Source organism: Oryctolagus cuniculus, chromosome 8, assembly GCF_051225735.1.
Source record: "Oryctolagus cuniculus isolate XC-2025 breed Fujian yellow rabbit chromosome 8, ASM5122573v1, whole genome shotgun sequence".
Classification (NCBI taxonomy): Eukaryota; Metazoa; Chordata; class Mammalia; order Lagomorpha; family Leporidae; genus Oryctolagus; species Oryctolagus cuniculus.
Genome location: NC_142874.1, coordinates 39,283,869 through 39,300,270, shown reverse-complemented (window position 1 = coordinate 39,300,270; position 16,402 = coordinate 39,283,869). Strand labels below are relative to the sequence as shown.

At 42.1% G+C, this 16,402-nt stretch overlaps 1 protein-coding gene across 13 annotated transcripts in view; it reads right to left on the bottom strand.

Annotated features, from left to right (window-relative positions):
- MND1 (meiotic nuclear divisions 1) overlaps positions 1-16,402 on the bottom strand; it is a 91,336-nt gene that overhangs the window by 34,133 nt on the left and 40,801 nt on the right. Inside the window, exon 4 of one of the 13 annotated variants that reach the window (XM_089302303.1) lies at positions 6,606-6,692. The exons of 11 other annotated variants lie outside the window; for them this stretch is intronic. In XM_089302303.1, the coding sequence (XP_089158429.1) occupies positions 6,624-6,692 (69 nt within the window). In that variant the 3' untranslated portion in view covers positions 6,606-6,623. Of the gene's footprint in view, positions 1-6,605; positions 6,693-13,732; positions 13,946-16,402 lie in introns of those variants that run through there. One more of the 13 variants, XM_089302300.1, reaches the window with a different exon arrangement.

The window sequence follows — 16,402 nt, the reverse complement described above, 5'->3', positions numbered from 1 at the left end:
CAGGCAGCTGGCTCTGGAAACATCTTAGCTCTCTCCTGGGACAAGACAGGCTCCAGGGCTAAGAGTGATCCTGAGCCCCCTGCGACTGTGGGAGTCTCACATGCTATGACTGGTAGAATTCTGTATGCACAATTGGGCATGGGGTGTAGCTGGGTCCCTGAGAAATCACTGTGTCTGGTTTCAGAGGCTCAGAGCTCCCTGGCCACCAGGGATGCATCACTGCAGAGGGTTCTGGGCTCACACTGAAGACCACGCAGATCCTTTGTGTGGTGAATGAGCCAGCGTGGGTGGGGTATATAGTCACTGTCGTATTGACTTCCTTGGCAGAGAGGAGGTGAGGCTATAATCACACCAGCCAATGCAATCATTCTCTATCCACTGCAGGTAACAGGGGAAATCTATCACGTCCAACTTGGGTTCACCCTGGACTCTTGCTCCCCCCTTGAGCACTGACTCAGCTCCCTGAACCCACACAGCACACACCTCTGGCTATCCACTGAAGGAGCAGACACTCCACTAAGTCACAGAGATGTATTTCAAAGATAAAAGCCATCAGAGGAGACAACCAACAAGTATTTTCACAAATGCCTAAAAATAAACATAGAAATATAAGAAACAGGGGCAGGCACTGTATCATAGCAAGTTGGGCTGCTGCCTGTGGTGCTGGTATCACATATGGATGCTGGTTGGAGTCCCAGCTGTTCCACTTCTATTTCAGCTCCCTGCTAATGCACCTGGGAAAGCAGCAGAAGATGGCCCAAGTACTTGGACCCCTGCCACCCACATGTGAGACCTGGATGACACTCCTGGCTCCTGGCTTTGGAATGGTCCAGCTCTGGCTCCTGTGGTCATTTGGGGAGTGATCCAGCAGATGGAAGATCTCACTCCCTCTGTCTCTCCCTCTAACTCTACCTTTCAAATAAATAAGCAAAATCTTTTTTTAAAAAATATAGGAAACATGAAATATGAACAAGATTACAATATTAAATATGAACAATGACTCCCCAAAAGGAACATAGCAATATTTCAGTATTAGAATGTTAAGACGAAGAGACTGATGAAATGCCTGCAAAGGGATTCAAAAGAATGATCATAATGTGACTGAAAAACAAACAAATTCATGAGATAAATCCATACATGACATGGATAAGAAATTCTGCTGGTAGACGGATACTGAACAGCAATCAAACTGAAATATTAGAAATGAAGAATTCAAATGTCAAGTAGAAAATACAGTGCAATGTGTTACCAATAGACTCAGTGACATGGAAGAAAAAATTATCTGAGCTAGAACACAAAAAAGGAAGGAGGAAAAAAGAAAAACTGAAGATAGTGCTTGAGATTTACGGACACCACCATCTTAGAAGCTCCTGAAGGTATGGAAACAGAATGGATTAGAAGGCCTATTCAATGAAAAACAGCAGAAAACTTCCCTAGTATTAAGAAACACAGAGACATCCAAGCACAGTAACCACAAAGAATTCCTAACAGACATGATCAGAAAACATCTTCATCACGACACATTATATATAGACAAACTCTCCATAGTAAAACATAAGGGAAAGGTTACAAAATGTGTACAAGAAAAACACCAGATTACCTTCAGAGGATCTCCAATTAGACTAACAGCTGATTTCTCATTAGAAACCCTGCAGACTAGAAGAAAATTAAGAGAGACAGTCCAAGTCCTAAAAGGAAAAAACAAACAAACAAACAAAAAAACAAAAAAAAACCAAAAAACTGTCAACCCAGAATGTCATGCCCAATAAAGCTCTTATTTATAAATGAAGTTGAAATAAAGACCTTTCAAAACAAACAGAAATTGAAAAAAATCTGTCGCCACTCATCCAGCCTTAGAAATGATACTTGAGCATGTGCTACACACAGAAACAGAGAAAGATAGTTACCATTATGAAATAAGGTGAAGGCAAAAAATCTCCTAGTAAAAATACAAAGGAAATCCAAAGCAAACAATAGGAATACTATGGAAAAATGGCAGGACCAAATTGTTACTTATCAATAATAACCTTGAGGGGCTGGTGCTGGGGTGCGGTGGTGTAGTGGGTAGAGCCACTGTCTACAGTGTCAGTATCCCATATGGGTGCCGCATTGAGTCCCAGTTACTCCACTTCTCATCAAGCTCTCTGCTATGGCCTGGGAAAGCAGTAGAAGATGGCCCAAGTCCTTGGGCTCCTGCACCCATATGAGAGACTTAGAAGAAGCTTCTGGCTCCTGGCTTTGGATCGGCTCAGCTCCAGCTATTTTGGTCATCTGGGGAGCAAACCAATGGATGGAAAACTCCTCTCTCTCTGCCTCTGCTTCTTTGTAACTCTGCCTTTCAAATAATTAAATAAATCTTAATAATAATAACCTTGAATGTAAATGGCCTAAATTCTCCAATTAATAATGGGAAAAGATAGCCCATGCTAACGGAAAGGAAAAATGAGCAGGTGTAGTCATCCTAATATCAGACAAAATAGACTTTACCACAAAAACTGTTGAAAGACAATGAAGGGCATTATGGAATGATTAATGGATAAATTCAACAGAAATATGTGACTGTAATTAATGTATATGCACCCAATGTCAGGGTTCCTGACTATTTAAAACAAATGTTAACGGATCTAAAAAAGGGAGACATAGGCCCCAATACAATAATAATGAGGGATTTCAACACCCCATTTTCATCTATGGACAAATCAACTAGACAGAAAAATCAACAAATCTAGAGCTAATCTACACTATGGAGCAAATGGAGTTAATTGACACCTAAAGAACATCTCATCCCACAACTTTAGAATACACAGTCTTTGTTCACTAGAGCATGGGAACTTTCTCTAGGATAGATCACATGCTAGGGCAGAAAGCAAGTCTCAATAAATTAAAAAACAATGAATTCATACCACGTATCTTTTCTGACCACAGTGGAATAAAGCCAGAAATTAACAACTTAAGAAACTCTAGAAAATATGCAAACACATGGGAACTTAATAACATACAATCTACAAAAATTGAGTCATGAAGACACAGAAAACCAAAAAGAGACCAATAACCAAGATGGAGATTGAATCAGTAATACATAGCCTCCCAACAAAGAAAAGCCCAGGACTGGTGGTTTCAATACCAAACCTTTAAAGAACTACTTCCAAATCTTCTCAAACTATTCAAAACAACTGAAAGGGAGAGAATCCTCCCAAACTCCTTCTGAAAAGGCTAGAATCACCTCACTTACAAAATCAGAAAAAGATACAACAAAGAAAGAGAACTATAGACCAATATCCCTGAAAAACACAGATGCAAAATTCCTCAACTAGCTAATCAAATCCAACAACATATCAGAATGATCAGTCACATGGACCAAGTGTGATATGTCTTCCCTGGTATGCAGGGATGGTTCAACATATGCAAATCAATAAATGGGATATGTAACATTAACAAACTGACGAATAAAAGCCATATGATTATCTCAATAAATGCAGAGAAAGCATTTGATGAAACACAACATCCTTTCATGAAGAAAACCTTAAGCATCTTGGGTACAGACAGAACATTCCTCAACACCATCAAGGCAATATGTGACAAACACACAGCCAGCATCATATTGAAAGAGGAAAAGCTGGAAGCATTTCCATTAAGATCTGAAACCAGATAACAATCACTATTGGGGCCAGCGCTGTGGTGCAGTAGGTTAATCCTGCACCTGCAAGCACTGGCATCCCATATGGGTGATGGTTCTAGCTCCAGCTGCTCCTCTTCCAATCCAGCTCTCTGCTGTGGCCTGGGAAAGCAGCAGAAGATAGCCCAAGTGCCTGGGCCCCTGTACCCACATGGGAGACAGAGGGGAAGCACCTGGCTCCTGGCTTCAGATCCGTGCAGCTCTGGCTATTGTGGCCATTTGGGGAGTGAACCAACGGGAGGAAGACCTTTCTTTCTCTTTCTGTCGGTAACCCTACATCTCAAATAAATAAAATAAAATCTTAAAAAAAAAATCACTATCACCACTGCTATTCAGTGTAGTTCTGGAAGTTTTACCCAAAGCCATTTGGTAAAAAAAAGAAATCAAAAGAATACAAATTGAAAGGAGAGAGTCAAATTATCCTTGTTTGCAGATGACATGAGCCTATATATAGTGGAACCAAAAGACTCCACTAAAAGACTATTGGAACTTATAAAAGAGTAAAGTTGCAGATATAAAATCACATCTTAAAAAAAAACCAACTGCCTTTATAAACACCAACAACACCAAGGCTGAGAAAGAACTTGTAAGATCAGTCCCATTCAAAATAGCTCCAAAAACTCTTTTAATTAAATTTAACCAAAGATGTGAAAGATCTCTACAATGGAACTTACAAAACAGTAAAGAAAGAAATAGAAGACACAAAAAAATAGAAGAATCTTCCATATTCATGGATTGGAAAAATAAATATCATCAGAATGTTCATACTACTGAAAGCAATTTACAGATTCAATGTAATACCAATCAAAATACCAATGACATTCTCCTCAGACCTAGAAAAAATGATGGTAAAATTCATATGGAAATACAAGAGAACCCCAAATAACTAAAGCACTTTAAACAACAAAAACAAAGTCTGAAGCATCACAATACCAGATTTCAAGATATACTACAGGGCAGTTATAACCCAAACAGCCTGGGGCCAGCACCCTGGCATAGTGGCTAGAGCCAGCATCTGCAGTGCTGGCATCCCACATGGGCGCCAATTATAGTCCCGGCTGCTCCACTTCCAATCCAGCTCTCTGCTGTGGCCTAGGAGAGCAATAGAAGATGGTCCAAGTCCTTGGGCCCCTGCATCCATGTGGGAGACCTGAAGGAGGCTCTTGGCTCCTGGCTTTGGATTGGCACAGCTCTGGCCGTTGTGGCCATTTTGGGGGGTGAACCAGAGGTTGGAAGACCTTTGTCTCTCTCTGCCCCTCTGTAACTCTGCCTTTCAAATAAATAAATAAATCTTAAAAAAAAAAAAAAAAAAAGCCTGGTATTGGCACAAAAATAGACACGTAGACCAATGGAACAGAATAAAACTCCAGAAATTAATCCACATATCTACAAACAACTTTGACAAATGAGCTAAAATTAATCCTGGAGAAATGAGTTTCTTCAACAAGTGGTGCTGAGAAAATTTTGATCTCCGTGGGCAGCAGTATGAAACAAGACCACTCACTACCTTACACTTTATACAAAAATCAACTCAAAATGGATCAAGGATCTATATCTATGACCTGATTTCATCAAATTATTAGAGGAAAACATGAGAAACTCTGGAAGACACTGGCTTAGGCAAAGAATTCTTGGTAAAGACCCCATATGCACAGGCAACAAAAGCAAAAATACATCAAGCTAAGAAGATTCTGTGCTCAACAAAGCAAAGAGGCAACATACAGAATGGGAGAAAATATTTGCAAACCATGCAACTGATACAGGATTAATACCCAGGCTATAAAAGAGCTCAAGAAACTCAATCACAAAAAAACAATTCAGTTAAGAAATGGGCAAAGGAGATATATACAGGCATTTTTCAAAGGATGAAATTCAAATGACCAATTGACATGTGAAAAAATGCTCAGGATCACTGATATCAGGGAAATGCAAGTCAAAACTACAATGAGGCAATGAAGTTTGTTGTTGTGTTTTGTTTTCGTTTTTGTTTTGTTTTGTTTTGTTTTGACAGGCAGAGTGGACAGTGAGAGAGAGAGACAGAGAGAAAGGTCTTCCTTTGCCATTGGTTCACCCCACAATGGCCAGTGCACTGCGCTGATCCAATGGCAGGAGCCAGGTACTTCTCCTGGTCTCCCATGGTGTGCAGGGCCCAAGTACTTGGGTCATCCTCCACTGCACTCCCTGGCCACAGCAGAGGGCTGGCCTGGAAGAGGGGCAACCGGGACAGAATCTGGCACCCCGACCGGGACTAGAACCCGGTGTGCCAGCGCCGCAAGGCGGAGGATTAGCCTAGTGAGCCACTGCGCCGGCCTACAATGAGATTTTACCTCATGCCAGTTAGAATGACTATCATTCAAAAAATCAAAATCAATAAAACATACCCCAATACACTGTTGGTGAGAATGTAAACTACAACAACCATTATGGAAGAAAGTATGCAGATTCTTTAGAAATCTAAAAACAGATCATATGACCCATCCATCCCACTCCCAAAGGAAATGAAACCAGCATATGAAAGAGTCTTCTATACCCCCCTGTTTATTGCAGCTCAATTCACAATAGCCCAATGTCTATCAACCGATGACTGGATAAAGAAAATGTGGTACATAAACACTACAGAATACCACTCAACCATTAAAAAGAATGAAATCCTGTATTTTGCAACAAAATATATACAACTTGAAATCATTATGCTTAGTGAAATAAGCCATTCTCAAAAAGATAAGTATCAGGGCCTACACTGTGGCACGCTGGGTTAAACTGTTGCCTGCAGTGCTGGCATCTCATATGGACGCTGGTTCAAGTCCCGGCTGCTCCACTTCTAATCCAGCTCCCGGCTAATGTGCCTGGGAAAAGCAGTAGAAGATAGTGCTTGGGCCCTGCCACCCAAGTGGGAGACCCAGATGAAGCTCCTGGCTTCAGCCTGGCCCAGCCCTACCTGTTGTGGTCATTTGGGGAGGGAACCAGCGGATGGCAGTGCGCTCTCAATCACTCTCTCTTCTTCTCTGTAACTGACCTTTCAAATAAAATAAATGTATAGGAATGAAACAGATCTTGAGATTTGATTGTTGTTTTTAGCCCTTGTTTACACTCCTGTGGAACTGTGGTTTCCCTACTTTTTATGTATTGAATATTATGATTAAAGGTGAATTAAGCCTGTGACTAGAATGGATTAAAATTATCTTTGTAAAAATTAAAGAAAAAAGAAGGAAGGAGGAGGGCTGAGACACATGAAATCTGTCCTCTTTACATTAATAAAAATTAAAAAACGAAACAGGAAAGAAAGAAACTGGGTGGTTGGTGTTGTGATTTAGCAGGTTAAGCCGCAGCCTGTGATGCAGGCATTCTATATGGACATTGCTTCATGTCCTGGGTGCTCTACTTCCAGTCCAGCTCCCTGCTAAGTGCCTGGGAAAAGCAGAAGATGGCTCAAGTGTTTGGGCCTCTTTGTTTCTCCTCTAACTCTGCCTTTAAAATAAATAAATAAATCTACATAACAAAAGCACAGAATTTAGTTCACAACAGAATTTAGTTTCATGCTGGGCCAGGCATTGGGTATGGTGGGTTAAGCTGCACTTGGAGTGCCCACATCCATAGAGGACTGCAGGTTGGAGTCTCAGGTACTCTACTACTACTACTACTGCTAAAGCGCCTGGAAGGCAGTAGACGACAGCTCAAATGCCTGGGCCCATGCCACACGTATGGAGCACTAGAGGAAGTTCCTAGCTGCAGCTTTGGCCTGGCTGAGACCAAGCTGTTGTTGCAGGTATTGGGGGGAATGAACCACCATATGGAAGATAGCTATTCCTCTGCCCTGCCCCCAAACTGTGTGTATGTACCCTGCTGTGTCACTCTATCTTTAAATAAATCTTTTAAAAAAAAATTATTTTAAAAAGATCTATTATTTATTTATAATTTTAAAAAAATTTATTATTTGAAAGGCATAGTTACAGACAGACAGAGGAAGAGACACAGAGAGAGAGTTTCCACCTGCTGGTTCACTCCCTAAATGGCCTCAACAGCTGGAGTTGGGCTGGTTGGAAGTCAGGAACCAGGAACTTCTTCTGGGTCTTCCATGTGGGTATAGGAACCCAAGGACTTGGGGCATTTTCCACTGCTCTACCAGTGCATTAGCAGGGAGCTGGATCTGAAGTGAGGCAGCCTGGATTTAAACCAGTGCCCACATGGGATGCTGGCGCCTCAGGTAGCAGCTTTACTTGCTACACTACAGCACTGGCCCCTAATAATCTAGTTATATGCAGAAGGTGGTAATACTTAGATACCCTTTAAAAGGTATTTTTATTTTGGAGAGAGAAAGCAAGCTCCTGTCCACTAGAGGTCACTCCCCAGAAGCCCAAAATGGCCAGGAATGAAATCCAATCCAGGTCTCCTATGTGGGTGGCAGAAACGTTCCTGAGCCATCATCTGCTGCCTCTGAGGATCTGTGCTGGCAGAAAGCTGGAGCCGGGACTCAAACCCAGGCACTTCAATATGGGACACCTGTGTTCTAAATGGCATCTTAACTGGTAAGCCAAAGGGTGGCCCCTAGAGACTCTTTGTTCAAAATTCAGAAATACTATCTTCAAAAAGTTGATTCTTGTACTTGGCTTTGGGAAATGTCTCACTTCTCAATACACATAAAAGACACACTGTAAGCTTCCCTTTAATGGTTCTTTAGTCACAGGTTCCAGTACACAGCATCAACAAGACTACTGGTAATGCCAAGACACCACCCAAACCAGTTATACCTCTTCTTCTTCTTCTTCTTCTTCTTTTTTTTTTTTTTTTGACAGGCAGAGTGGACAGTGAGAGAGAGAGACAGAGAGAAAGGTCTTCCTTTGCCGTTGGTTCACCCTCCAATGGCCGCCGCTGCCGGCGCGCTGCGGCCGGCGCACCGCGCTGATCCGATGGCAGGAGCCAGGAGCCAGGTGCTTTTCCTGGTCTCCCATGGGGTGCAGGGCCCAAGCACCTGGGCCATCCTCCACTGCACTGCCTGGCCACAGCAGAGGGCTGGCCTGGAAGAGGGGCAACCGGGACAGAATCCAGCGCCCCGACCGGGACTAGAACCCGGTGTGCCGGCGCCGCTAGGTGGAGGATTAGCCTAGTGAGCCGCGGCGCCGGCCAGTTATACCTCTTCTTGAGATTAATTATCTTCCTAAATTAAAGAGAATCTGCCATATATTTAAGAGCCAAAATAAACTTTAAGGCACTAAACTTAGCAAAGATATCTCGTTTAACAGGGTTCTCATTTATAAAATAAAGCCATGTTTAAAAAGTTAATATTGCACCCTGAAGGACATACTTACAATAATTAAAAAGGGGCACTTCAATAAGAGATGGTCCAAGTCCTTGGGCCCCTGCACCCACATGGGAGACCCAAAGAAACTTCTGGCTCCTGGCTTTGGATTGGCCGAGTTCTGGCCGTTGTGGCCATTTGGGGAGTGAACCAGCAGATAGAAGATCACCCACATGCCTTTCAAATAAATAAGTAAATCTTTTTAAAAAGTTGGTGGAAAATGTATATTAGGAAAAAACTATGCACAGATCTCAAATTTTTGACGTCAAAATAAACCTGTCTTTTAGTTTCATTTTCCATGAACTTTTTGAAGTATCCCATCTATAATAAAATTATATAATCTTTATATAGACTATAATACTATTTTTATAATATATAATATTGATTATGATTCAAGAGTAGAGGGTTTTCTCATGAAAAGAAGTTCAGACAGGGGATTTTGCTGTGGCTCTGTGAGATGTTGGCAACCAACAAGTGCTGCTCCATTTTCAATCCAGCTCCCTACTAATGTACCTGGAAAAGCAGCAGAAAATTGCCCAAGTGCTTGGGCCCCTGTTACCCACATGGGAGACTCAGAAGCTTCTGGCTTCTTGCTTCAGCCTGGCCCAGCCCTGGCTGCTGTGGCCATTTGGGAAGTAAATCAGTGAGTGGAAGATCTCTCTCTCTCTTATATACATTTATATATATATGTGTGTGTGTGTGTGTGTATATATAAATTCAAAAAGTTGAACTTAGGTATTGAACTTTACGAACTAGATAAGGTTTTTGCATATATTAGTATCTTGGGTATTTTAGTTGGACTTGCTACTGCAAGAAAACAGTTTTTTTTTGACAGGCAGAGTGGACAGTGAGAGAGAGAGACAGAAAGGTCTTCCTTTGCTGTTGGTTCACCCTCCAATGGCCGCCACTGCCAGCGCGCTGCGGCCGGCGCACCGCGCTGATCCGATGGCAGGAGCCAGGTGCTTCTTCTGGTCTCCCATGGGGTACGGGGCCCAAGTATTTGGGCCATCCTCCACTGTACTCCCTGGCCACAGCAGAGAGCTGGCCTGGAAGAGGGGCAACCGGGACAGAATCTGGCACCCCGACTGGGACTAGAACCCGGTGTGCCGGCGCCGCAAGGCAGAGGATTAGCCTAGTGAGCTGAGGTGCCGGCTAGAAAACAGGTTTTTATTCAGCTCACCAGTGCTCAAAAAATCTGGTATCCCCAACCAGCAGCATTATCAGCATCACCTGGGAACATGTTTAAAGTTTAGACATGTTCAGAATACTAAGTTATTATTATACCTAAGAGAGAATACCTAAGGTCAATACCTAAGATATTAATATATGCAAAAACCTTATCTAGTTCATAAAGTTCAAAAAGTTTATATATGTATCTGCCTTTCAAATAAATAAATCTTAAAAAAGATCCATATCTAAATTACATTAATGAAACATCATTCAAATATTATGTCTTTTATAATTATTTACAACTTTAAAGTATCTGAAATAGAGACCATTCATTCAGGAATCCCTTAATTCTGAAAACCTTATGTATTATTTTTATTATGTTTTAAAATTCATCTGACACAGAGAGACAGAAATCAGTTCTCCATCTGCTGCTCCACTCCCCATATGTCCGCAACAGCTGTTGGCCAGGCCACAGCCAGGCGCCAGGAACTCGGTCCAGGTCTCCCATGATCGTGGAGGGACCCAACTACCTGACTCATTATCTGCTGCCCCCAAAGGTGGGCACAGTTAGGAAGCTGGAATCAGACGTGCAGCAAGGACTCAAACTCTGGCTCCTTCAAAGGGTATGTGAGTGTCCCCTTCTGCGTCGTAATTATTGTGCAAAACACCCACCTCCAATTTTACCTATTTTAATTGTGAAGCACTAAATCCATGATTTGTCATTTTAAGTATCTTGGTAGTAGAGGGAGGCCCAGTCTAAATGACGTTATCAAAGGAGAAGTTCTGCTAACTACCTTAAGAACTGAAACAATTTCATTCAACTCCATTGCGAAGGATTCTTGACTCACTGTTCCAAAAATTTCAGCCACTGAAAACTACTTGTTAGTATGTCCTTGCTTTCAGTGTTTCATCTGCACTGGATTAGGAGCACGACTGCTATGGTTCCTTACAATTAAGCCAATGCAGGCCTGAAGTGCTAAGAGCCAAGATTTTTAGCATCTGTACACCTATCATCTGAACCTACAGTTTGTAATCTAATGCATATTCAAATAACCCAAGAGGTTTGTTAAAACACAAGGTGCTGGGCCCCATCCCATGAGGTTCTGAGCAGGTCTATACTTTAAACATGTTTCCAGGTGATGCTGATAATGCTGCTGGTTGGGGATACCAGATTTTTGAGGACTGGTGAGCTGAATAAAAACCTGTTTTCTTGCAATAACAAGTCCAACTAAAATACCCAAGATATTAATATATGAAAAAACCTTATCTAGTTCATAAACAAAAATGAATTACTGCTAAATACTATAGCCTGAATTAGAAAACAAAAAATCTTGGGGCCCGCGCTGTGGCATAGCGGGTTAAGCCACCACCTGCAGCACTGGCATCCTATATAGAAGCTGGTTCAACTCCTGGCTGTTCTACTCCTAATCCAGCTCCCTGCTAATGACCTTGGCAAATCAGTGGAAGATGGCCCAAATGTTTGGGCCCCTGCACCCAAGCTTCTGGCTCCTGGCATCAGGCTATCCCAGCCCTGGCTGTTATGGCCATCTGGGGAGTGTGGCAGTGGATGGAAGATCTCTCTTCTCTGTGTGTCTCCCTCTCTCTCTCTAACTCTGCCTTTCAAATAAATACGTTTCAAAATTTTTTAAAAGTAAAAACCAAAAAAACTTTTTATTTCTATCTTTTCAAGAAATACAAAGGTGTACATTTACAAAAATTTTAAAAAGAGGGTGATACTCTACATTTTATAACAGATATTCAAGATAGTATCCCTTTAAAAAGCAAACTCTTCTGGCACATTCCTATGATGGAAAAACCCAAACCAATTCGTAACAAATCCAATTCCAAATTTCACTAAAGCAAATAATTTTCCTAAAAGCTGGTAATCCAACAACACAGCAACAGCTGCAACAATAAAAACTACTCCTAATGGACAAAGACAGGATTTCATCTTTAGATGCAGGATCTGATAAAATGCTTCCCTTTAAATGCACTCCAGGCCACCTATGTGGACACTGAGGCGCTGAGAAGCAGGGCCAGTGTTCCCTAAAGGGCTGCTCCACTGCATGCAGGAGATGCCTGTCTGCAACACTGAACCAAGCTGGCTGAGGGGAACTCGGATGTTTTCCTTTTTAGAAACAAATCTCAAAGCACAAGCGGAGAATATGGAGGTTTCCATAGGCAGGGAAGAAAGTCATTGAAAACAGAGAGGTCTTCAGAAGTTCATGGAAACACATATTACGAAAAAACTGCATGGATTTTTAAGATCAGTTTCAAGTTCACAGCAATACTGACCAGAAATTATAGATTTCCCACATACCCAACTCCACACAAGACAGTGCATCTGTAGAACTGATTAGCTTACACTAGCATCATTACCACCCAAAGTGCACAGCTTACATATGGGTTCACTTTAAAAAAAAAGGATTGATTTATTTTTAAAGTATTATTTATTTGAAAGGCAGAGTTCCAGAGAGCGAGGGAGTGGTATCTTTCATCCACTGGGTTCACTCCCAAATGACCATAATGGCCAGAGAAAGGCTGGGCTGAAGTCAGGAGCCTGGAACTCCAGCCAGGTCTCCCACAGGTGTGGGGGCCCAAACATTTGGGCCATCTTCTGCTTTCCCAAGCACATCAGCAGAGAGCTAGGACTACAAATAGCCCACATATGAGATGTTGGTTTTGCAAACAGCAGCTTAACCTGTTGCAACTACAACATCAGCCCATATTTACAGAGTAACACACACACACACACACACACACACACACGTGTGCGCACATGAAGAGCATGAAGGGGCCGGTGCTGTGGTGCTGCGGGTTAACGCCCTGGCCTGAAATGCTGGCATCTCATATGGGTGCCAGTTTGAGACCCGGCTGCTCCACTTCCCATCCAGCTCTCTGCTATGGCCTGGGAAAGCAGTATAAGATGGCCCAACTCCTTGGGCCCCTGCACCCACGTGAGAGACCTGGAAGAAGCTCCTGGCTTCGGATCGAAACAGCTCCAGCTGTTTGCAGCCAACTGGGGAGTGAACCTATCTCTCTCTGCCTCTCCTCTCTCTCTGTAACTCTGACTTTCAAATAAATAAATAAATAAATCTTAAAGAGAGAGAGAGAGAACATACTTCCATGTGCTGGTTCACCCTCTAAAATACTACAACAGCCAGAGCTGGGCCAGGCTGAAACCAGGAGCCAGGAATTCCATCCAGGTCTCCCATGGGGGTAGCATTAGAAAGGAGCTGGATTGGAAGCAAAGTAGCTGGGACTTAACCCAGAACTCCAACATGGGATGAGGGTATGCCAAGCAGCAGCCTAACCAGTTGACACTTCTGGTGTCAGACATTCTAAGGGTTTGACAAATGATCTACTAATCACACAAAGTATTTCTGATTCCCTAAAAATTCTCTATGTACTACCCACTCATCTTGCCCTTCTTGTTAACCCCTGGCAACCCCTGCCACTTACATTGTCTCTAGTTTTGTCTTTTCCAGAATGTAATGTAGTTGGAATAATACAGTATGTAGCCTTTTCATACTAGATCCTTTCACTTAAAAATACGTGTTTTTTAAAAAGATTTATTTATATGAAAGGTAGAGAGATAGAAAGAGAGAGAAAGAGAGAGAGAGAAAGAGAGAGAGAGAGAGAGAGTCTTCCATCCACTGGCTCACTCCCCAGATGGCCACAATGTCCAGAGCTGTACCGATCCCAAGTCAGGAGCAAGGAGCTTCTTCCATGTCTCCCTCACAGGTGCATGGGCCCAAGGACTTGGGCCATCTCCTACTGCTTTCCCAGGCCACAGCAGAGAGCTGGATGGGAAGTAGAGAAACCAAGACTTCAACCACCACCCATATGGGATGCCGGCACTGCAGGTGGCAGCTTTACCTGCTAAGCCACAGTGCCAGAGCCCCCACACCCCGCCCATGTGTTTTCATGTCATGAAAGCTGATTTCTTTTTATCCTCACAAATATTCCAACATATGAATACACCAGTTTATCTACTGAGCTACTGAAACATCTTCCAAATTTTGACAATTATGAAATAACACTGCTATAAACATCTGTGTGTAGGTTTCATGTAGACATAATTTTCAACTCATCTGGGTAAGTGCCAAGAAGCACAACTGTTGTATTACGTAAGAGCGTTTTGTTAGAAGCTGCCAAATTGTCTTCCAACAAAGTTGTACCAATTTTGCATTCCCACCAGCAAAGATACAGAGTTCCTTTGTTCCACATCCTTGGTGTCTTTAGCAATCTTTTTTTTAAAAAAGGCTATACACTATTGCTTTATTATTCCACTCCTCTATTAATAGGTATTTTATTTATTCATGCTTTTCATGATTACAAAGCTCCAACACTCCCACTATTTGACATATATCTGTGTGCACATGCAGAAGTATTTCTGTAGGGTAGATCAGAATTGTTGATCAAATGATAAAAACATTAAACTTTCTGTTTTAGTTTTTCATAACTACAGAAAAGAGACATAAGAAAATTTATTAAACCGTATCTGAATGTGTTGAGATACAGGCTTAGAACTTTGAACCACACCCTTGGACCAAGCAGGAACTATACTTTAAAAACCAAAAAAGCATTCAATTAACAGGGTTACTTTTGTGAAACTTCTAAATAGATAAGGTAGACAGATGCTGTGAATATTGAAACTTATAAAATGACATGCTGTTGGGAACAAAGTCGGAAACAAATGGAAATTAAGGATATTCTAGGAAACCAAAGGCACATGATTTTGACACTGTCACCACCTGGTGGCAAGGCATCCAAATTATAGATCCAGATTTTTCTGTAATAAATGTTCTCCAGATTGGCTGATCACAGGCGATGGGGTTGCAAGGTAGGGGAATATATTTTTGAAGAACAGCTACTGTAAATCTGTCTCATGAAATATAGAAGATGTTTTGAGGATGAGATAGAGAATTCTATAGCTCAAGTGGCAGTATTCTGAAACACATCCAAGCAGTTATAATAACAAAGGGGAGTAATTACCAGAAGAGCAAAAGCTTAGTCTGAAGGTACCTACTACAAAGGTAAAAATACCAAACTGACAAGTAAATATACAACATAAATCACTGTTAAGTGCTATTATAAAAATTCATACAAATTTCACAGTTGAAATATTAACATTTAATTTTTGTTAATTTTTTAAGATTTATTTGAAAGAGTTACATAGGGAGAGAAGGAGAGGCAGAGAGAGAGAGAGAGAGAGAGAGAGAGAGAGAGAGAGAGAGAGTCTCCCATCCGTTGGTTTACCCCTCAACTGGCCACAATGGCTGGAGCTGCACCAATCCAAAGCCAGGAGCCAGGAGTTTCTTCTAGGTCTCCCATGCAGGTTCAGGAGCCCAAGGACTTGGGCCATCTTCTACTGCTTTCCTAGGCCATAGCAGAGAGCTGGAATGGAAGTGGAGCAGCCAGGACTTGAACCGGCGCCCATATGGGATGTCTACACTGCAGATGGCGGCTTTACCTGCTACACCACAGCGCCAGCCCCAACTTTTAATTTTTAGGTTAGTGTGAACATGGAACTAAGATCCAGTCAATGAGACATTAAGGGAAGCCTTCTTGGGAAGGAAGACATTCTTGAGATGCACAACTACAAAGATCATTTTCTTCCCGCTTTGGACACTGTCACAGGAGATTTTACTAGCTGTTAACAGCTGCACTAGCTACTCCCGTCCAAAAAGAAAAGTCAAACAGCGTCAAAGAAGCCTGCCAGCCCAGACCTAATGTCCTGGCAGATGATGAACCCCTACTATTTAAGCCATTTCTAATCTACTGCTCTAATATTTGTAGCTAAAATATCCTGATTTGTTGGGGTGTAGCAGGTAAAGCTGCTGCCTGTGATGCTGGCATTCTATGTGGGTGGCGGTTCATGTCCCAGCTGCTCTGCTTCTGATCCCACTCCTTGCTGATGGCCCAGGAACAACAGTGTAGGGTGGCCCAAGTGTTGAGGCCCCTGCCACCCATGTGGGGGACCCAGATGAAGTTCCTGCTTCCAGCGTGGCTGAGTCCTAGCCGCTGTAGCTGTCTGGGGGGGGTGAACCAGCATATGGAACATTTCCCTAATTCTGACTTTCAAATCATGTATTTTTGAAAATCCTGCTTTGTGCATCTAGAATAGAAAGAACATCTATCAAAGTGTCAACAGTGATTAGTGTTGAACGATGGAATTGCAGGCAATTTAATTTTTTTATTCTTTTAATATACACTGAGTAACTTTTAAATTACAGGAAAATACAACTGTCAACATT